At 37.2% G+C, this 24,011-nt stretch overlaps 1 protein-coding gene across 3 annotated transcripts in view; it reads left to right on the top strand.

Annotated features, from left to right (window-relative positions):
• LOC5574213 (probable G-protein coupled receptor Mth-like 10) overlaps positions 1 to 17,874 on the top strand; it is a 37,964-nt gene extending 20,090 nt beyond the window's left edge. Inside the window, exons 2-5 of one of the 3 annotated variants that reach the window (XM_021843385.1) lie at positions 3 to 135; positions 13,415 to 13,837; positions 16,973 to 17,333; positions 17,416 to 17,874. In XM_021843385.1, the coding sequence (XP_021699077.1) occupies positions 3 to 135; positions 13,415 to 13,837; positions 16,973 to 17,333; positions 17,416 to 17,458 (960 nt within the window). In that variant the 3' untranslated portion in view covers positions 17,459 to 17,874. Of the gene's footprint in view, positions 1 to 2; positions 136 to 13,414; positions 13,838 to 16,972; positions 17,334 to 17,410 lie in introns of all 3 variants that reach the window. The other 2 variants (XM_021843383.1, XM_021843384.1) reach the window with 2 other exon arrangements.
• The last annotated feature ends 6,137 nt before the right edge of the window (positions 17,875 to 24,011 follow it).

Genomic DNA, 24,011 nt, shown 5'->3' on the forward strand with positions numbered 1-24,011 from the left:
AGAGTGGGTCGATTATACTGCGAGATATAGCCGTACCCCAGGAGGAGTATTGCCTAGCAGTGGGAGGTGACACCGGTCTAGCTGAAGCATACTTCTGTCCATTGGAAGTCGAAGCAAGCATCACGCACTCTATTGGTAGGTGGTCTACGGTAATATTCACGGTTTATTGCCTTTTCCGTCAGTGCAATTAAACCTGACGGCGCCAAAACTGGTGATCTTTCGTGTTAATTAATAGGTGTTCCAGAGGTATACAATGCATACGTTTGATTGAGGGGATCATCACAATTAATTATCACATCAATTTTATAATTTTTTTCATAACAAATTGAATAGAAAAAGCAAATTGATTTGACTCATATTCCGAACTTTTTATACGTCATGATTGCTTTAAATGCATTTGATAGGCGTAATAATTTGTGTTTTTATCTCTGTTCAAAATCGAACTTAAAAATTATTTAGTTAGCAGAAAAAAGTGTCATCATGTTTTAAATTATCCAAAAATATGTAGAAACATTAAGCTACAAATGTCTCATATTCTGAACCCTTTGATTTAAATTCCGAACAGCATGAATAATTAGCATTTGAATTAATAATATTGCATATGAATTCATCTGAGCTAGTTGTTACTACACTTATGTGCCGAAATATTTTTGATCGGCAGCGGCGTAAAGGCATAAGCATACAATGAGCGGATTCTGAGGTCACTCCGGAGACAAACATGAATGAAGCTCAAAACTAGGCATACGACTGCTAAAATTTCATGAAATAACCTCTGCGTAGCTGTTGGAACATGCTTCAGATGACCCGGATAGACCGGATTCTGAGACCAATTCGGGTGAGTCAGTAGACAAACATAAATAATTGGTAACACATACACCATGTCCAATATATTCTCATACACTTTTCTTTTCTTTGGTATAACTTTACTGAATGTAGGATAATCCAATGTTGTAGTATTTCATTGTAGTCTGGTAGTATTATACTAATGTAGAATAGCTTGTTTTATGAATTAGAAAAAATAATTGCTATGATAACTGATGGACATTTGAAGTCGTGTTTTGCACTTAAAATGAATTTTTGTTCATATTGGTCTGGTTTACAAAGTGAAAATCAGACCATTCACAAAAAAGTTTCAGAAACTTTAAGTTAACCATATTGCGTTTTGAATAGATAAATATTGATAAAATTTGATAAATATATGTGCGATAACTGCAGATTGAAATTGGACTCTGCCTATGAGCGTGCCGCTGGAAATATTTTTCGTAAATTCTTAAGTTGATAAAATAAGTTTATAATTGAAATATTTCCATAATATTTCCTGTAGTGAATCAGTATTATAACCACTTTCAAAAAAATATTATCACCAATGATGTCAGTTAGACAAGCGCAAAGTAATGTTATCTCGAATTTGTATGAGAATATACTGGACACGGTGTAGAATGCGACTGCTTAAATTTCATGAAAGAATCTCAGTATTACTGTAAAACATGCTTTTTTGTCTGTATGGACTTTTCGAAAAAACCGGATTCTGAGGCCACTTTCGGGGAAACAGGAGACAAACATGAATAAAGCATGAGCTTAAGCTTGAATGGCCGCCCGTGGTGACTACTCAAGTATCGCCAGATCAGCTGCACTTACACAATGAACCGACCAGATTACTGCTTGGGACTAACAGACACCTTCAGTGTATAAGTGCTGGTGATCTTCTATTTTTAGGCAACAATAGAGTCTGCCACGTCAGAATGCTGACCAATGAGGGCAAGGGGAAGGAATTGATGATGCATTTAATACTGTCCCATAGTAGACTGGATATTAACCTGCATCTACGCCAGTTTATGCGGGAAGGTGTTAGGGTGGTAATTTTCTGGCAGAGAGGCTTGCTGTATGGTTAGCATACTGCCTATGTATCAGGAGTAAGGAAAAACGTGCTTTAATAATGGAAAAAATGGAAGCGTTTTTTGTCCGTCTCTGGTTCTAACAAATGCTATAAATGAATAGATCGAATGTGATAGATTGAGGGTGGAAGATAGAAGCAAGTGAAAGATTCAACTACTAAGTACGAGGAAAGGGATGGGCCGTAGATTGCACCCATGACCTTCTGCTCATAAACCAGAAGCGGTAGCCATTAGACCACCAACCCCATCTTTCGGTGAACCAGGAGACAAACATGAATAAAGTATAAGAAGAAGAACCACTACTTAAACTGTATAAAATAATCGCAGCTCTGTTTTGCTGTTTAATTTTGAACTCAATTATCAAATATACAAGCAAGACATTTTACATTGAGGGCATTAATGTTATTTTTGAAGGTTAAATTTTTATCTAGCATGAGCCCTAGATTCTTAACTTCATATGACCTATTTATTTGAACCCCTCTCATAGTGACTACATGTCTACTTGAAATTTTCAAATAAAGAGCTTTTGGTTCACGTGGGAATACAGTCGCCTCTTCACATCTCGATATCGAAGGGACCATCGACATTCGAGACAAAGAATAATTTTTAAATTAATACTAGAATAAAAAACACTCCGTTTTCAAGAGTTTTGAATCCTAAAACTTTGGTCTAATAAACTTAGATATTGGTCATATCGACATATAGAGAGAGAATTGGGAACAAAAAATCAACAATAACACATCGAGATATGGGAGGATATCGTGATATGGAAAGAGAAAATGTATGCAAACTGAAGGACCTATCATCGACATAGGAAGAGAAATCATCGACATAGGGAATGTAGAACATCGGAATGTGGAGAGTCAACTGTATTATTAGTTGAGTTTTGGAAGCATTAGGAGAAATCTTTCATTATTGCAAGAATGAATAAAAAATATCCAAATTATTTTGCAATCTGCTACAGATGACACTCAGGCTTCGTCCTTTGGCGGAGAGGCTTATGTCATCCGCAAACAAAGATTTTTGACATCCCTGAGGTAACTCAGGTAAGTCAGATGTGAAAATATTGCATAATATTGGTCCCCAAATGCTGCCTCTTATAGGAAGTCTTTCATACTTAGCGTTCTAATAATCAACCTGAAGTGTACGATTTGACAGATAACTTTGAATTATTCTAACAATGTACGGCGAATTTTTTTTATTATGCGATCAAGCCTTTATGTCAAACACTGTCGAATAGCCTTCAGATTTGTTGGAACGAATCAAATTTGTTACACGTAAAAGTTGATGAGTGGTTGAATGTCCATGGCGGAATCCGAACTGTTCATTGGCAAAAATTGAATTTTCGTTAATGTGGACCATCATTCTGTTCAAAATGACCTTTTCAAAAAGTTTACTGATGGAGGAAAGCAAACTGATTGGACGATAGCTAAAAGCTTTTGCAGGATTTTTGACTGGTTTTAAAATTGCTACAACCTTAGCATTTTTCCATTTATCATAGAAATATGCTAATCGAAAACATTTGTTAAATATATCAACTAAGAATGATAAGCTACTTTCGGGAAGTTTCTTGATGAGGAAGCAGAAAATTCCATCATCGCCAGGAGCTTTCATATTTTTGATTTTTTTAATAATAGTTCTCACTTGGATGGGGTTGGTGGTCTAATGGCTACCGCTTCTGCTTCATAAGCAGAAGGTCATGGGTTCAATCCAAGCCCGTCCCTTTCCTCGTACTTTGTAGTTGTATCTTTCACTAGCTTGTATCTACCACTCTAAATATTTCACAATTGATCTATCACCATTCATAGCATTTGCTAGAACCCGAGACGGACAGCAATAAACCGTTTCCCTATGCTTCCATTCTTCCATCATTTTAGCTCGCTTCTCCTTACGCCTGATACGTAGGCAGTCTGCTAATCAAACCAGCAAGCCTCTCTGCCTTGGAAATTACCCCACCCCTTCACCCTTCTCGCATGAATCGGCGTAGACGCAGTGGTATATACGGTCTACCGTGGGAGCCAGTTCAATGCATCATTAACTCCTTCCCCTTCCCCTCATTGGTCAGCATTCTGACGTGGCAGGCACTATTGTTGCCTAAAAATAGAAGATCCCCAGCACTTATAGACTGACAGTCATCTGGTTGGTTCCTTGTGTAAGTGTAGCTGATCTGGCGATACTGGAGTAGCAACCACGGGCGGCCAATCAAGCTCAATAATAGTTCTCACTTTTTCCAAATTATTCTCCCAGGAATTTTCGAAAACGTTCTCTTGATTGAGTCCTGAGTATCATGATTTTCAAGTCCTAAACTAAAATTGTGCGCGCTTTCGAACTGTATAGCAAGTTTTTGAGCTTTTTCGCAATTAGTTAGTAATAATTTGTTTTCCTCTTTCAATGCCGGTATTGGCTTCCCAGGTTTTTTTTTTCAAAATTTCAGATAATTTCCTAAAGGGCCTAGATCCAGGGTCCAATTGAGAAAAATTATTTCAAAATTATTGTTCCCTAATTGTGCAAAACGTTTCTTGATTTCTTTCTGCAAATCCTGCCATATAATTTTCATAGCAGGATCGCGAGTGCGTTGAAATTGCTTTCCCCTCACGTTTTTAAGACAGATCGAGAGTTTAAGATCATCGTCTATAATCACGGATTCCAATTTTACTTCAAATTTTGGAATTGCAATGCTCCTAGCTTCAACAATGGAATTTGTTAAAGTTTCAGAAGCATTGTCAATATCAAGTTTTGTTTGTAAAGAAATGTTAACATCAAGATAAGAGTCAATATATGTTTCATATACATTCCAGTTGGCTCGAAAATAATTGAAAGTGGAGCATGATTCATGCTGACTATTGAGATCTGTGTTCAGAATTTTTATAGAGGTCAATGAGCGACCTCTGTCGATTTTTCTTTGCTTAAGTTGGTTTTCCCATAGTAATTCCCATACAAACTTTGAACGGCTGGCGCTAAAATATAGTTTCTCCGATCGAGCTGAAATTTTTCACAATTGTTATGGAACCTAAATGCAATCCAAAAAGTGGACTGGAGCGAGAATCTAAATTTTTCATATAACCGTGCCCCAGGCTATGTTCATCTGCCTGGCACTAGCCTCGACGACTCGCCTACGCGAAGGGCAAGCCCAAAAATTTGACTTATGATTGCTCCGAAATTTGTGCATTTGAACTTGTCGGTATCTTTCCTTACTGGATAGACGTCCTTGACGTGAGAAGAACCTCCGCAAATCATGCATTTAGCATCCATGCGGCAATTTTTTGTACCATGACCTCACATTTGGCACCGACGGCACTGAGTGAGGTTCTGGTAATTTCTTCCAGGTTTCTGGAAATGTTCCTGTTCGGTAGTGAACTGCCCACCCAGCTACGTTACAGTAAAGCGATCGTCATGAGTGGGTGAATGAAAACCCCACTCTCCAATATAGCAGAGAATGAGTTGCAGGTTCTAATAAAATCACTCTCCGTTGTCAGTGTAGAGTAATAAATAGGTCAACTAAAATGATGTAATAGCTTAGTTTAGCGATATCTAGTCAGTCGCAACTGGACTCCAGACATCAAATGTTGGGGGGAGAGACTTGGGATTGCAGTTGCTTAAAGTGGACTGTATGTTGGCCAGCAATCCCCCAATACGAATGGGAATTTATATGCTTCTGAATCCTTATAGTGGGAGAGGGATATCCTTATATCCTTAGTGTTGTAGTCCCATCACAATTATTGGATAGTTTTCGTACAGTAATTAATACATGACACGCAACATTGAATACCAAACTACTTTTTACAATTAACCGAATATATTTACAACACTTAATTTTACATTTTTTGTCCTTAACTAAGAGCTTTGGCTAGTACGACCTGTTGTCCAACTGCGACTGATATCGCTACACTCAGCTATTACATCATTTTAGTTGACCTATTTATTAATCTACACTGACAACGGAGAGTGATTTTATTGGAACCTGCAATTCATTCTCTGCTATATTGGAGAGTGGGGTTTTCATTTACCCACTCATAACGATCGCTTTACTGTAACGTAGCTGGGTGGGCAGTTTACTCCCAAACAGTTCCCATGTCATACGGGCATCGAACATTAGTCATTAATATTATCAAGATTTTTTTTTGTTAAAGTGAGCTAAACAATATTCTTGAGAAAGCCCGTTCCGAACAATGCCAGGTTGGGTTCTCTTTGTCATAATGATTACTTGGACTGGGGAAAATCCAAGCAAATCATTTATTCCATTTTTGATCTCTTCAGGTGACTACTAGCCACTTGAGAGACCTTCCAAGACGACTATGAACAAACGTTCAGTTTTGTCGTCATAAGTAAAAAAAAGTGCTTCTTCTCTTCAAGATGTTTGAGAAGAAGTTCGCGATCTTTAAGAGTATCCGGCATTCGATGCAAATATCAATTTATGATGTAATTGTGTTCACTGAGTCGTGGCTCCGGCCTGACATACGCAACTCAGAACTAACAAGCGATTATGCATTATTTCGGTGCGACAGAAGTGAGGCGACAAGTGACCTTTCGAGAGGCGGTGGCGTCCTTGTAGCAGTGAAAAATGAATTGCAATGCCTCGGTATATCTCTAGTTGGTTGCACACAACTCGAGCAAATGGCGGTGTGTGTAAAATTACCCCATCGTTCAGTGTACATCTGTGCTATTTATCTACGTCCAAATTCCGACGTCGCTCTATATTCGACTCATGCCTCGGCTGTACAGCATATCGCTGACCAATGCTCGGTGAACGATGTTATTCTGGTTCTGGGCGATTACAACCTTCCTCGTTTACAATGGATCTTTGACAACGACCTCAATGGTTTTCTGCCTTCAAATGCATCCAGCGAAGTTGAATTGTCATTCACTGAATCAATTTCGTCTTGTGGATTGGTACAGTTGAATCCATTTGTCAATGCAAACGGCAATTTGCTTGATCTAACCTTCTCGTCCTCTCCCGATGTCATCGAAATATTGCAGCCACCGCTTCCGTTATTGCCTATTGATGCTCATCATTCACCTTACGTGCTTCAAATCGATGTTCATACTAGTATGTCCGACCACGTTTCTGCACGCATCGATGCCCTGGAACTGGATTTTAAACACTGTGATTTTGATGGGCTCAATAATATTCTGTCAACTGTTGACTGGGGGAACTACCTGGACGGCCATTCCGTTGACGCTAACCTTGCTTTGTTCTACGAAAAAATATACGAAGTGTTGGACTCGAACGTGCCTCGTTATCGATGCCCCAAAGGCTGCGGCTACAGAAAGCCTTGGTGGAATGCTGAGTTGCGTAATTTGCGCAATAAGCTGAGAAAAGTGCGTAAACGTTTCTTTTCCGATAAATCTGTGGAAAACAAACAAATGCTACGCCTTGTTGAGGGTTCCTACAATGAACTACTTATCCGGAGCCACCAGGAATATTTGATCAGATTGGAAGAAAATTTGAAACAAAATCCCAAGACGTTTTGGAAGTACGTGAAGTCGCTAAGGTCAAGCAACCGAGTACCAAATAACGTGATGCTCGGAAATACTACTGCTAGCTCTTCCAAAGATGCTGCAAATCTTTTCTCCAGTTTTTTCAAAAGTGTTTACAGGTCAACGTCCCCTCAACCACATCCTGGATGCTTCAGAAATGTGCCGTCCCACAACGTGCACCTCCAACGTCTCAACTTTACCAACGATGATATACTAAGAGCACTAGCGAAGATCGATGCTTCGAAGGGAGCTGGAGTTAATGGGTTGCCACCCGCCTTTGTGAAAAACTGCGCCATATCTTTGGTCACACCTCTTACGCTGCTCTTCAACCGTTCCTTGGAGGAAAAAACATTCCCAAGTTTGTGGAAAACTGCTTGCATGATCCCCGTGCACAAATCAGGCAGCTTAAACCACGTGGAGAACTATCGGGGTGTATCAATTCTCTGTTGTATAGCCAAAGTCTTTGAGACGCTAGTGCACGAAGTTTTGCTTAACGCTGTGAAACCGCTCGTCTCCGATTACCAACATGGTTTCGTTCCACATCGTTCGACAACCTCTAACTTGCTATGTTACACGACCGTACTGTTCCGAGAGATTGAGCATCGAAATCAAGTCGATTCTATATATATTGACTTTTCAAAAGCGTTCGACACCGTTCCGCATGCGTATGCAGTAGAAAAGCTGAAGCACATAGGACTACCGGATTGGATTATGGACTGGATTTTTTCATACTTGTCTGAGCGAAAAGCATTTGTCCGGGTTAACTCAGCACGCTCCGATGAATTCGAAATACCGTCTGGAGTACCACAAGGCAGTGTGTTGGGTCCTCTCATCTTCGTAATGTTCGTAAACGATCTCTGTTCTCGAATTTCCTCCGGGAAGTTACTTTTTGCTGATGATCTAAAAATATTCAGAGTGATCGCGTCGGCTCTTGATTGCAACGTTCTCCAGAACGACATCGATGAGCTTTTGCGGTGGAGTAATGAGAATGGCATGCGTATCAACATTAAAAAATGCAAATCGATCTCTTTTAGTCGATGCAGAAATCCTATTGTGCATAACTACCGTGTCAACTCCGTTCAGTTAGAACGAGTTGAATCTATAGTGGACCTCGGTGTGACTATAGATAACAAACTCCGCTTTAATGAGCATGTTGCCACAATGACTGCCAAGGCTTTTTCCGTACTCGGCTTCGTCCGACGTAATGCTGCACAACTAACAGATATATATGCACTAAAATCACTATATTGTGCCCTGGTGCGAAGCATCCTGGAGTACGCATCCCCTGTTTGGTCGCCATATTACGCATCGGAGGTTATTCGCATAGAACGTGTACAAAAACAGTTTATTCGTTTTGCGCTTAGAAATCTTCCTTGGAATGATCCTTTGCATCTTCCACATTACCAAGCACGCTGTCGCCTTATAAATTTAGAGCTACTCTCGGAAAGAAGGAAGAAGTTGCAACAGTTGACAATATTCGACATCCTATGCCAAAACATTGACTGTGCTGAATTATTGCAGCAGATTTCATTCAATGTACCTCAGCGGTCGTTAAGAAATCACGCATTTATTATAATTCCTGGGCATAGAACAAACTACGGGTTCAACAGTCCACTTAGTTCATGCATTAGGGCTTTTAACACTGTAAGTGAGAACTTTGACTTCAATTTGACAAAGCAGTCCTTCAAAGCTAGGTTAAGATATTAGATTAGGTTAGTCTGTACGATTTTATCGAAGACCATATATAATAAATAAATAAATAAATAAATAAATAAATAAATATAATCTATTTGCCCCTTGCAAGAAAGTTCGCATTCCGGAGAAACGCCCTTTCTTCCATTCTTGCCACGTTTAGTGACAGTTTCAAATCCCACTTTTTTTGGAAGGAAGTTGTGAATTCAGAGTCAGGGAATTCTTTTTCCGGCTAACGTTTAAAAAAAAAAGAGGGTGAGCTTCGATGCTGGGTCGCTCTTATTGAATTATTATGCTTAGCTTAGCGCATTCCGTGCCCTAACACCTGACCGCGTGGCGTGATGCGCCACGTCGTGCTCCTATTGGCTTATCCACCTAACAGTTATTCCCAACTCAGAGATTCACCCTTTCTTTTGTTTGTAGTTGGAACCATGTTTAGTTAATAAACGAAAGTAGACGTTTTTTAAACTTATTTCTTCAATGTCTTTGTTATTTACCTGGAAGATATTGTGTGGGAATATTTTCATAACTCAGTGGATTATATTTGGAAAAATCTGAACAAGAATTTCAGAAGGAATCCTGCAAAGCAATCCTTTTAAAAAAATCTGGGAGAGTTTTCGATGTAATTTCGTTATTGGACTGCTGAACGATTTTCTGGATCAAATTTTGAACCAATTCCACTTAGCAACTCTTGCGAAATCATTTAAGTAACTTCAAGACGAATTCATGGGAGAATTGCTAGAGAAATATTTATAACAATTTCTGAAGGGATCCCTGGAAATGTTCTCGTACCTATTCCCGGAGAAAGTTCTAAATACATAAATGAAAGAATTCCTGAAGATAAAAATCTATGAACTTATGGAGTAACCGCGTAATCTTTGGAGCCTCAAGAATTTTTAACAAGATTTATTCCATGCGAAAAAAGGAAAACGAGACTTTAGATACTGTTTTACGTAAAAAAAGAGACCCCAGAGACCTTCGTTCACCTTTGTTCGTATTACCGAAATATGCTTTGGTACTTTTCAGGAATGTATAAAATATTGTGTACAATAAATATTTTGGATTTTTGACTTGGTCCAGGATATGGTTATAAATTAAATGTTTTCACACCAGTTTCTGGCTTCCTTAGGCTTATGTTACAAAGAGCCCTAGATATTGGATGATTACTAAAACAATGCATTTTTCAATCCTTAACCACGAAGTACCGTTAAAAAGTAATGTTCTATAGTGTTGATACACGCTACCTTTATCAATATACGGAATGATAAAGGGGCCTCTACCCAGCACCAATTCAAGTCCCCTCTAAACCAGATTTGCCTTGCCTCTATACATTTAAGTTTGTTAAAAACTCAATGTTTAAGGGGACACGGGAGACCGTGTTGCTTTCCCTATCTTTCGTCTCACTCTAACAATTATCATCAAAACTTTGTGGAAGCAAATCTCGAGTTTTCATGAACCGATAAAGCTGAAAATTTATCGGGTTGTGCACTACATATATAGAATCATAGTGATACATTTTCGCATCGATATATGGAGTGGTTCTTGGGATTTGCTTCTTGAAATGAATAGGGTGATTATGATGACGTCCCGTGCGGCCTTAATGCTATGAGTAGTTTTCACCTGAGACAAGACTCGCGGAGTCGGTCTTCTTTTTCTGTGATTGCTGAGTTTTTTTTATTCCACTCTGTGCTTACATCAATCATACGCAAGCCGTTCAAACTCTCACATGAACATCTCAGCAAGGAACTATTGCGTTTGCATCACACCGAAGCATAAACGGCCTTTTGAGTAAAATGTCATGCCTACAAACGTAGCAGATATTATAAATAACTAGTTTAGTGGTTAGATTTATCAGTATCTTTGTTCCGTTAACTGAGATTTTTAATAATTTATAATTAAGTTTATATCGAATACAATACTTCTCATTTTATCAGCCATAAAAAACGATGGGCTGCATTTGACGTTTCGTGACAGCGGAGTCTGGGCTGCATATGACGTTGATATTTTTCCTCTTCGCGAGTCTCTCTCAGGTTTTCACTATGATTTCGGGGCCCCAAAGCAGTCGGGGCCCGGTGCGGACCGCACTCCCCTAGCAACGCTACTGGTTATTCCAAGAAGTTTGAGCAGTCGCATGTCTAATGTTGAGCTTCATCCATGTTTGTCTATTGGTTCACAACTCAGCTTTGGCCTTATGATATAATTGACAATATTGAGGGTTGATGTCTTGCTTTGGATTTCTGAGATGATTTCATGATGATTCGAGTTTTTTTCTTGGGTAAATCGGGTGAACCCAATCATTCGCACGATACACCAAACTTTTTCATGATGACTTGAATGACTGTTACATTGATTTTGAAATTTTGTGAGTACTCTTCAAAGAAAATAAGATTTCGATTCTGATTACACATTGATTTAAAATTTTGGTCGATCCAATGCTGAGGAAATAAGCCATATTTTATTTAATATACAAAATTCACAAAATGTTTCCGGAAAATATATACGAATTAAGAATTACTCGTTGGCATTCGAATGCGCCACAGATAGTTTTAATTGGACGTGTTATCACAGAGATATGGACAAACACTTTTGTATGTTCGTTAGGGGGTGAACCCAAACTTTAGCACGTGAGTGTAATATAGTGTTGCCGTTTGCTTCACAAATAACGTAACGATTTATATGGCATTTCCAAGGGCTCATACAAGCATTTCAAATTTACACACCAAAAAATGCATACAAATCAAGATAAATTTTTAATTTATTTGTTATGCTATGTAAGGTTTGGGCACCGTCCATACCATTTGCGCTTATGAGCACAAGTTAGTTGCCGTTGAAAATTATTGTTTTTGCTATCGGCACGCTCGATACGTTAGACGAAAATATACAATTCCCCGCCAAAATTCCACGCATAGTTTCCCAAACTGTGAGTCACAATCACCTAGCGGCTTCGCAAAAATATCAATTATTCAATCTTGATGATTTAGGATAAAGACGAGAGATTTTGTGAAGACGTGTAAGCAAACCGAATTCGATACATAATTTCGGTAAATCACTATTCGATGTTTGGTTCATGTTTTTTTTCATAGAATTATCTTTTTAAACTGAAATATTACGCAATGATAGAAACGCTATTCTTTAGTTTTTTTTTTCCAATAACAAGATTTTTAGCCCTAGTGAGCATGAGCATAAATGACCGTACAATTCGTAGTTGCTACTCCATGATTGACCAGAGCAATCGAAGTTGCACAGGGATTTAGTGAATGGGGCTTGGGATTAGCTTACCATTCTTCAATGTGCACAAATCGAGAGCTCAAACTTTAGAAGTCAATAACGGCGCCGGCCACGTCCTTACGGTCATCGGGGAAGGGAAGGAATGTTAGTTAGACAACCATTGGTTTTAGAGACCGAAGAATCTTCTGCATCTCCATAGTTGTCATGGAAAGGATATTGGGTTAGTTGGATAAGGTAAGGATCTGGGAGTCATCTTTAGTTGATGATGCGATCATTGATATATTCACGCCTGACCGGATTCGCGATATTATTCGATAAATGAATTGTATGCTGAACAAGTGTTCATCGTTCGCCCTCGAAGGAACAAGCAACGCGACCAAAGGATCAAACACTACTAGCACTAATCACGCGATCCGCGACTCTTATGTACTATTGTGCCGCGCGAGCGACGCGCAACACGATTGATCCTGTCCGCATCACCCGCCCCCGCAAGAGCAAGCAACGCGACCAAAGGATCAAACACTACTCTCCAATGACAAGATTTTTAGCCCTAGTCTGGTTTTACGGTTTTACTTCTCCTTCAAAGAAAGACGTCGCTATATCATTTTTAGAGTGACTATCTCGGGTCACTCTCCACTTCCACGTGGAGTCCACGTCCACTTTTTAGGGGCATTTTTTTTTAAATCGTGTGGTCGTTTTTTGAGGTTTTAAATTTCCCTGGCCCCCTCGTGATCCGTTCATACAAGAATATTTGAATTTGTGTTGACAATGGAGACTGGCCAGACCATCACCCTCCCCCTATATGACCACGTGAGAAACAAATTGAAAAACAAAGGGATGCTAGTTACTCTAACATTATAAGGAGCACCTTCTCGTGAAATGTTCTATCCATCAAAAGAATTCATGTTATTTTAAGGAAATGTTGAAAATTCTATTCTCAATTGGTTTCTGAGCTCTATAGATTGTAAGACATTAAGTATACGTTATTTTGCATTTGATTTACATGCTAAATCCTTTTGATTCAGGTTATACAATTTTTACACTATATTTATTATCTTAACTGAGTTTCGCACTTAACTTTTCAAACACTAATCTTTAGTTATTTTTATTTCAAATTTCAGGTCTCATACTCTCCATTCCTTTCCTGGTAGCCACGTTGCTCATCTACGCATGGATTCCCGAGCTACGCAACATTCACGGAAAATCACTGATATGCTACATATTCGCGCTAACCAACGCGTACATAGTACTGCTCCTAATGCATTTCGGTAGCAACATCATCGCGTGCGAAACCCAAGGCTATCTGTTGTATTTTTTCGTGCTGGTTGCCTTCTTTTGGCTCAACGTCATGTGTTTCGACATTTTTTGGACATTTAGCAGCGGTGTCGTGATCAAAAACGAGCGCAAACGATTTCTGTACTATTCGCTGTATGCTTGGGGCTGTCCTTTGATCCTAGCCTCCCTGGTGGTCATATTCGAGAACACCGAATTGATTCAGGTTCATCTGAGGCCCGGATTTGGAATTAACAGTTGCTGGTTCTACAGTAAGTATTGTTTAGTTCGATAAAATATTTTTAGAGAAGTCTAGCAGGTTATTTGAGGTGAAAGTACACTCAAACCTCCATTTACGTAAATTTTGTATACAGTATTAATATATATTAAAATTAATAATAACAACTTTTAGATTATTATTATTAAACTCCTATGACTAGAAGCCTTTATAAAAGAGCAAATCAATACCTAACCGGGTATATTTATTGTTCTCAAGAATCTCAAAAGTCACTCATTACTCTTGAAGGTTTGTAACTCAAGTAGTTCTTGGATAACTAAACAGTCGTTGAACTCAAACTTATATGGAGTGTAATTTAATAAACCCGTAAACGTACTAACCATGTTCATAAACGTCTGAAAGCTAGTTGGTTACGCTTGTGAATCTAATGGCCTCTTTTCCACGGAGTTCTTAGCTGTCTTCGTCAAAACAAATTAGCATAAGCTCTGTCAAACAAGTCTTTTGAAAATAATCTACGAGCTCAACTCAAAATTCAATTTTTGTGCTTCTGACCCATTTCATAAATTGAATTTTAAGTTCTGCTGAAGCTGAAGATCAATTTATTACTTTTAGCTTATATATAACTGATAAAAATCTTATTTATAACATATTTTTTTTGGCAGACAATTAGGCTGATACAAATATTAAATTTCTTTTATGTCCGAGACCACTTGGAAGGTACGAGGGGGGGGGATAAAAATAAATAAGGAACAAAAAAATAAAAATGAAAAAAAAAGTTATTTTTTCGAATTTTTATTTTTAATGATAGTTGTTTAACTGTTTTTAGTCGTCCTCTGGATCATTATTTTACTTGTTTTTTACTTTGTAAATTGAAAAAATCTAACTAATGTCAAAAAAATCATGAATATTTTTTTTTTCTCCCCTTCAAAATTTTCGGATTTTCGAAGGGGGGGGTGACATAAAAGAAAATTAATATTTGTATCAGCCTTAATCGTTCCATAAAAAAATATAAAATTTCCATAAAAAATGCAAAATTTGCCAGTAAAGAAACAAGGGTTAAATCAACAGAAAAGTTAAAAATCTACATAAAAAAATAAAGAAGTCCATAGAAAAAACGAAATTTTCCATAAATAAAAAAAATTTGAGCAATAAATAGATTCAAAAGTGCAATAAAATCGGCGATAATCTCACTAAAAAATATCGAATTTTACATTTAAAAACCTCAAAATGTCCCTATTTTCTTCACAAAAAGCAAAAAAATAATTATAAATTTTCCACAAAAAAAGCCAAAATTTGCAATAAATAAACAATAATTCGCCCACAATAAATCAAAAATTTCCATTCAAAAAATCAAAAAGAGCAATAGCAGTAAATGCAAAGTTGCAATTAACAAACCCAACTGAGCAATTCAAAATGACAATCAATACATGAAAATGTTGTAGAAAATTTCAATATTTAAGTAAAACTTTCCATAAAAATTACGTAATTTTCCAATAATGAGTAATAATGTGTGTAATGGATTTCATAAATTTTCAGTCAAACTGAAGCATTGTTTTCACAATTGGAGCTAATTAGTCGTCGTATGTAGATGTTGTAATTGAATTTTAGAGTTCGATAATTAATTACGTAAGAATTTAGGGGAGGGGAGAGCGGGGAGATTGGCCGGATTTGAAAAAATATTTCTTGCCGTATAGAAAAATATAATGTTTCATACAAAAAATCATACATGGAGGGGAGGCGAGGTTTCGAAAAATCACAAAAAAATGTTTTTTAATACACCCCATTGTTAATCGCTACAATTTTAATTATTTCGGCAAAGTTCAAATGAAACATGGAACATGGGATATCTAATCTTCCAATATTAGGAACACTTATGTCACTGCTTGAGTTATGTCCAACTACATTGATGGTAGAAGCTTATGCTCTCATGGCCCACCAGCCAGGGAACTGGTGTTTACAAACTAAGCATCATTTGTGGCAACACTTTATGCGGCATGATGGAACTATGTCGAGCGCGCTAAGTGTTGTTACACCACTGACGTAGTTGCATGAAGTGGGTGATGAGGTACAAAAGTAGCGTTACAGCATGCTTAACCATATTTGTAGTACTGAGACAACCCATTAGATCTAAAGATGAACCTATTAGAAGATACTTTAAAAAGTGTTATATTCGTATGCAAATAAAAAAAATAATTAGGAAAAAACTCATCAATCGAAGTATACACACTGCTGTGGTCAGTTACACCAAAGATAAAAGTGAATTTCCGTATTATGAGTCCGTATTATGTTAAAAATCACTCACCACTAGCTCAGTAGAGAAACCTATCGAAGAACAGAGACTTACCTTGTTGTGCTAAACTCGTCTAACGTACCTTCGCCAACTCTGGTTCCTGAATCGGGAATCGTTAATCAACGCATCTTCTAGCGTGTCGCACATCTCTTCGAGCCCCTCGCATATTTTCCGCATCATCATTATCATCAGGAGAAGCCAAATCATCTCCTCGACTACATCTACATACGACGACTAATTAGCTCCAATTGTGAAAACAATGCTTCAGTTTGACTGAAAATTTATGAAATCCATTACACACATTATTACTCATTATTGGAAAATTACGTAATTTTTATGGAAAGTTTTACTTAAATATTGGAATTTTCTACAACATTTTCATGTATTGATTGTCATTTTGAATTGCTCAGTTGGGTTTGTTTATTGCAACTTTGCATTTACTGCTATTGCTCTTTTTGATTTTTTGAATGGAAATTTTTGATTTATTGTGGGCGAATTATTGTTTATTTATTGCAAATTTTGGCTTTTTTTGTGGAAAATTTATAATTATTTATTGCTTTTTGTGAAGACAATAAGGACATTTTGAGGTTTTTAAATGTAAATTTCGATATTTTTTAGTGAGATTATTGTCGATTCTATTGCACTTTTGAATCTATTTATTGCTCAAAATTTTTTTATTTATGGAAAATTTTGTTTTTTCTATGCACTTCTTTATTTTTTTATGTAAATTTTTAACTTTTCTGTTGATTTAACCCTTGTTTCTTTACTGGCAAATTTTGCATTTTTTATGGAAATTTAAAATTTTTCTATGGGACGTTAATATTTTAGCCATTTTTTTTTTAAAAACCATGAATAACTGAAAACATGTTTCCATTTCAGCTGACAAAATGGTGCAATTCATGTACTTGTATCTGCCTCTACTGATACTGATTGCGGCGAATTTGTACTTTTTCATCATCACCGCTGTGAAGATTATCCGAGTGCAGAAGGCTACCGATGCGGCATTGAAAAATGATTCGAGACGACACAACCGATTCGAAAACGATCGCTACCGGTTCACGTTGTATTTGCGGTTGTTCATCGTAATGGGCGTGACCTGGACGTTCGAAATCATATCCTGGGCCATGGAAAACAGCATTTGGATCTTCTACGTGGCCGACGTTTGCAACTGCCTTTTAGGGGTTATGATTTTCTTTCTGTTCGTTTGGAAGCAGAAGGTTCGGAAGCTTGTTGCGAAAAGGTAAGAAATGCTCGTTCGAGGCTCCGGTATAACCTTGCAAATAAATAATCACGATATGTTATCATTTATTCTGATAGGATAGGACGTCATCGCGGCTTCAGCAGAACAAAAACAACGTCCGTTAATACTGGCTCAACGATGAGTGGGACAAGATATACAAGTGCTCCGGACTCAACTGTTCCGATGAACTCGCCTCCAGCCTAGAGGAAATATCGCCAAGCTGTGCGGTTGCTTGCATGACATTTATACGCTTACTTTTGCACTTATTGTTTGCAACACTGTGTTATGTGACAGTTGCTAGGAAATAATACATTTTCTTATTGAAAGAATTGTATGACTATTCACCTAAAAAGGATGTTTAGTAAAGACATGAACCTGGCTCCTAATTTCCTTCACGTAATGAAAATTTCAGTTTCTTGGTGATGCCCAACAACGTGGAAAACTTAGTTTTTCGTTGTACATACGTAAATGGACATATATTCTGTTATGATTGTAAGAAAAAGCACAAATAAAAATAACTAACATTCAGTGTAGCACAATAGATTACAACTCGTACTAAATTACTGAAAATCCTATTGTTTGTTTCTGTGATAGGCTGACCTAAAAAGGCATCAAATCCATGCAGTGTTGCCAGCATGTCTTTCTCATTTGGTGGAATAAAAACCCACGGCGAACTTTATCACTTGCCCTCCCCCCTCCAGAATCATAAAGACCCGATAGTGAACAAAAAAAATAGAAAAAGTAACAGCTTATATGATTATATGAAGGAACGTCTTCTGGATCAATTTATAAAATAAAAATAAAATAAAATAAAAATACTGAAGAGTTTTTGTCAATAATAAGGGTTATATTATTATTGACAAAAACTCTTCAGTATTTTTATTTTGTTTATTTTTATTTTTTTTTAAACAATAGTAACTTTACCTCGCTTGTTGCACACAGCATCAGCGTAACGGTTCTGAATTCGGTGAATCGCGAGACAACTGTCCGGCTGTCGCTCGTTTGATTACTACTAGAACCAGCTTGTTGTTGTGTGTGATACGTGCAATTTTTTTTTATATCTGCGTTGCAAAAAATACCGTGGTACAAAAAATTCTTAATATCATGGAAATGCACTTCACGAAATTTTGTTTTCTCAATAAGGCAAACAATGCTAATTTAAATGTTTTAGCATAAAGAAGCAGGTTCACTGCATTATGATTTCCCTTGTTTTTTGAGGACGCCCGGTTTGAGGTGTCCGGTGATGACGATTACCTTTATACGAATTCACTAGAGAAACCCATACATTAAATACAACTCGTATAATGTCCAATGAAATTACCTTTCTTGAACGAAACAGCATACTATGCTTGAAACTCTAAACTATATTATTCCAAGAAAACTTGTTATGTTTTAAGTCTTTAAGGAATTCCAAAAAATATTTGATTGATTTTTGACAGATACGTAGTAAAACTTTCGAAACCATTCTTCGATGTTCCTTGTAACAATTTAGTATAGACAAATTGTGGGCTTCGTGGCCGTGCGGTTAGTGTTACCAAGCATTTAGCCACATCGTGTCAAGGAGTGTGGGTTTGATTCCCGCTTCAGTCCGGAAAACTTTTCGTCAGATTGATCGTCCATTTGGTACTTTTTTTGTTATTTTAACCGTATTCTGATAGTTTATATCGAGACACTCACAAACAAAATGGTTCACATCTTCCTCAGTTGTGCGGCAATCAACATTAGAAAACGTTTAACTACCATTAGCTTCATGTGTGACCGCTCCAGCGCTCATGTCGTCGTCCTGGTTTATTTTCGTCCCATGAAGTAAATGAATACTCAATAGCTCCGGCGATGAGACAGATGTTGAGTGTAAGTTCTCACAGAAGTGTGTCTGGCGATAAGATGCGATTGTGGCAAGTGTGTCGAATATCTGCTCAATTTTCAATTTCAGATAAACAATATCAGATTCAACTGTGTTCGTATGAATATCATTAGCTGTAGTTAACAAGGGGATATCTGCGTCATGATATCGCTTGGTGCACCTTTCTTCGCAATTTGTGTATCGATCCTTGTTGCGATCAATGGAGATTAGACACTTATTGCATTCCAATCAGACACTCAAGTTTACAAATGGCCGTAGAAATAATCGAAGATGTTTACAACTTCGTTGATATGCATCAATTATCGCCAAGAATTGAGTTTTTCGTGAAATTCATAATGCGACAGAAAAACTGAATACCCAGGTTTATGAATTATACAAAAACGTTATTTGTCGCAGCTAAGTTCAACAAAATATCGGCAATTAAAAAGCGTTGAAACTACACTATTCAAGCGTGAACAACACACTACTTTAAATGTAACGTTGTTACATTTTTCAAAAAAAAGCTCACTAAAAACACATAGTTAATTTTCTCAGCATTGGATCGACCAAAATTTTAAATCAATGTGTCATAAGATCCGTAATATTGTATTCCCTTAGTAGAGGTAGCTCCAATAGTGTATGTAGTGACATGTTGGGCACAAAAAATACTAAATGATATTTTTCTAGGATGCACCATGCGAAAAAGATACAAGCGATCGAATAACATCTATTAAATTTCATCATAATACTATTTGAAACAATCATTTGACTCATTTGCACCTATTGTTGTGCATCAGTACCCATAGTGGAGGGTCCCATAAGAAATCAATGGTTTGCGCCTGGGAGAGAGAAACTGATTCGAAATTTATGTACATCAAGGTGAGCCGAGATTTTGCTGTCACGAACTGTCACTGTGAGCCCGGATCTTAAACAATGGACAAACTTGATAAAAGCGCGTAGTTGATCTAAACATATTTCTACATTTCGTCTAAGGTGACAAAAATCGAATGAGATTCAACTCATTCTTAATCAATAGTAATGTCACTAGAGCACCTTTTATTTTGATTGCATATAAAGTACCTTTTTTACTTTTTCGAATGAAAATGGAAATTGCATGTAAAGAAAACTATGGCTCTTTTTGCATGTTTGTCCAGAAAGATCGAGGGTACACAACAAAAGAAAGCTAGCGATTTTCATCAAGTCTGCCTTGTTTGTCGTTGGCAAGCTGGAGTTATTTTGCAGTTTGAAACAACTTTTTTTCATATTTCGTATGAAGTATCTGTGCCGCCCTCCCAGGCTTGCGCCATCAAAGGAACCATTCTTTGAACATACTTCCACTACGGGAACAGTGTTCCTATTGCTGGTGCAAGACTTTTTGTAGATAAGTTTCAAATAAAACGTAATTTTTATACATGTGAATGATAAAAGGGTTTGAAATCTATCAATTGATTAGTATACACAATTCAAAAAATGTATTTGTGAAGATATGTACGAATTAATGTATCTTATTGTCTTCCAATAGAGATAGTTTCAATTAAACGTGTAATCACAGACAGAGTACGGTGCAGTATTTCGTACAGCTGCTCACTACCTTACTTAAATCTATTCTTCAATTTCTCAACCACTATCCTAATATAATCTAGCGTCGGAAGCTTCACAGCTTGTTCATCGTTGCTAGGTTAGATGTACCAATAGTGGAGATACTAAGCACGAGTGAACCTCATTTAACCGCCTAAATTCAAGAAGCGCAATTATTGTACATGTTAATGTTGTGACGGGAATTAACGACCATTGGCTTAATGAGAAAAATGATTTCGTCGCAGTAATCCACGGCATGTCAGTGAAAAATAATACCTCCACTATTGGTACACTGTTCCATTAGTTGCGGTATATTTTTAATTTGCGTTCCTATAGTTGCGTTATCCGTTGTTTTCTTATGGGACCCTCCACTAAAGAAACACTTTACCGCAACTATTGGTACAAGTAAGAAACGTTTTAGCAATTTTAGTGATATTTCATCAGTTTTAAAGCAATTTGGACGCTCTTTTCAATACGTCGATTGGCAGTGTCAGTTATGTGGTTAATGTGATAAAATCAGTGAAAACGGCAACTATAGGAACACCCACAACTAAGGGCACACTTACTCTAATTGTTAATCTGTTCTCAGACGCGCTTATGTTATCTGCGTTCAACAGTTGCTCCAAGTGCTCTTTCCACGTGGCATCCACCATGATTTTGCCTGACAGCAAGTTACCTTCACGGTCATTGCACATGGCGAGAGACGGCGCACAGTGCTTCGTGCCTTGGACAAAAGTCAAAAAATCAACTTTAATATTCCACCGAATCAAGTAGGCCATGATGTTAACACATGTTTTGAGCATGTAGTACACTGCCCATAACTGCATAACAGTCACATTCGACATTTCTGACAATTTCGAGTTATTACCGGGGAGAGTAATCAAATGATAAATACTTTCGATCAACTCACTGAAATCTGTGAGTTTGTTCTAGAAAATCCGAAAAAAATACCAAGTTGTTTTGTCACATTGGCTATTATAACCGCATAACAGTCACATTGATATTATACATGAGTCCTGTAATGAAGTAGCGATGAAATTTCTATCAGAATTATTTTCTGACTATTCTCCCAGTATGCGATATGAGTTGTACAAAATTTCAGCCTTACTTAAGCACTTTTTAATGCTAGGTAATTCTTCAAAATTTTAGTTTCGTCCCATACTGCCATAAAATTCATACTTGGTACTCCATTTACTCAATGCTTACTTTTGTCGAATGTTACAAATATGCAGTTATGGGCAGTACAGATACTAGAAAGTTCGTGCGCTTTTCAAAACAAACCAAAACACCACGTGTTGACATGTTGTTTCACCATTATATATTATTCATTGTTTTCGTGTCAATCTAATCCCTCTTCAATTCGCTTTATTCCCATTCTGATTATTTTTTCAAAGTGAAAACCGTTATGGACCGTGTTGAAACAAGTAAGTAGGAGTCATTCCATTTAATTTTCTGGGATATATTCTAACAGTTGTAGAAAAAGATGCTTCTGAGCTATAAGCTCTTTAATACAGAAGAAAATTAAAACACTAAATCTTCTTTTTGCCCATACAAAAAAGTACCTCAAAGTACCTTTCTGAAATCCACTTTCAAATAAAATTTGAAGTATTTTTTAAATTCTGGAAGTGATTCCAGCTGCATATGTTTGCTGATTGTATGTCATCTGTCATATGATTTTAAGATTATGCTGCCACAATCATTAATAAAGTTTGTTTCGAGCTGTGGTTTACTGCCGTTCCATCCAATCAAAAAAATCATGTTCTGAATGCCATGTACAGTTGTTATGGCACTGATTCTTTCTCCGAGATATTTGAGAACGAGCTAAAGACGTTTTGAAAATTTTATTGCTGCAATATAAACCAAAAGTGGGCTAAATGTGGACGATCATACAAAATTTTCGTGAAGCAAAACTCCGACTGTATGTATCAAATTCTTCGAGTGATCAAGGGAGGGATCAAGTACAGGTCATGACTGCAGTACAGGCGTTAGCTTTGTACATTGATTTAGATCTGTCGGAGTGAAAGTACACTTTGCTTAGCAACACTTTGAACGAATTTCATCCGAACTTGCTTCCTAGCCGTTATGCGGTGAGGCAAGAGAAACAAAAAAAAAAATCCGAAACCGATTTCTGCATCAGAAACAAGTGGGGCTTCGATGGAAGTTCAGGACACAGCATGTAAAAACAAACATTTACGGAAACGGGAAAACCGGATGAAAGTTTGCTGACCAATGGTCAGCAGTCGCGATGGTTCCGTTGATTATGACTGAAACAAATGGAAATCAATCCCTCTGGTCAACTCCTCTACCCGGATCGACTTTTTGTTGCAGACCACACAGGTTTATGTTTATCAAAGAAGATACTGGAGCTGTTCTGAAAATTAAAGTTGGCAGCAATCCATAAGTTGTTAAGGGAAAATCGGTTGAAACATACCAGAAAGTCATCAAGAATAAACAGTAACAAGGAGTTGATGGATTATATGCTCCTCTGCACAGACCCATCAATATCCGAAAAGAGAAAAAATGTTTCTAAAAATCATCAAACAAAAATCCACGACATTTCAACTTAATTTGTAAATAAAGAAGATAATGATTCGATTGATCTGTTCTCGGATGAATAATAGCTCGTAAATGAATTGTGTTGCCAATAAAAAGAAATTTTATGTAACCTTTTTTATTGGGTTTCATTTTATTCACTATCAATTTGTGTGATTTGTGCTAACGTAAGAACAACACGACATTCACGAAACGCGACGCGAGACAAGACATAACACTTATAGTTCTTATTAACGTCAAGAAAGCTTAAAAATTACCTTTCTGTCGACAGAAAGGTAATTTTTAAGCTTTCTTGACGTTAGTAAGAACTTTAAGTGTTATGTCTTGTCTCGCGTCGCGTTTCGTTCATTTTATTCGTTTGGATAATCAGTACTTCAATATTTATACAAAAAGTTGGTTATTGAGACACTTTTATGGTTACGCATGCCACATACATCATTTATGCAAACAACTCAAGTACTTTTCATACTTTTTTATTTTGAACATTTATTATAAAGCGAGCACTGTTCTATGGTGTGAAATGTAAAACTTGAAGTATAAGCCACTTATGCTATTACTGATGCAACATGTGTCAGTCATGCCAATAATGATGTTTTTTGTGTATAAGGCCTTCCTCCTCAACAGCGTAGGGCAAAACCGCATAAAACAACCTGTTATGACTTTTGTCCCCAAGTGCCATACGTTCGAAGCACTGTGCGGCGCTC

Source organism: Aedes aegypti, chromosome 2 (genome assembly GCF_002204515.2).
Source record: "Aedes aegypti strain LVP_AGWG chromosome 2, AaegL5.0 Primary Assembly, whole genome shotgun sequence".
NCBI classification, from domain to species: Eukaryota; Metazoa; Arthropoda; class Insecta; order Diptera; family Culicidae; genus Aedes; species Aedes aegypti.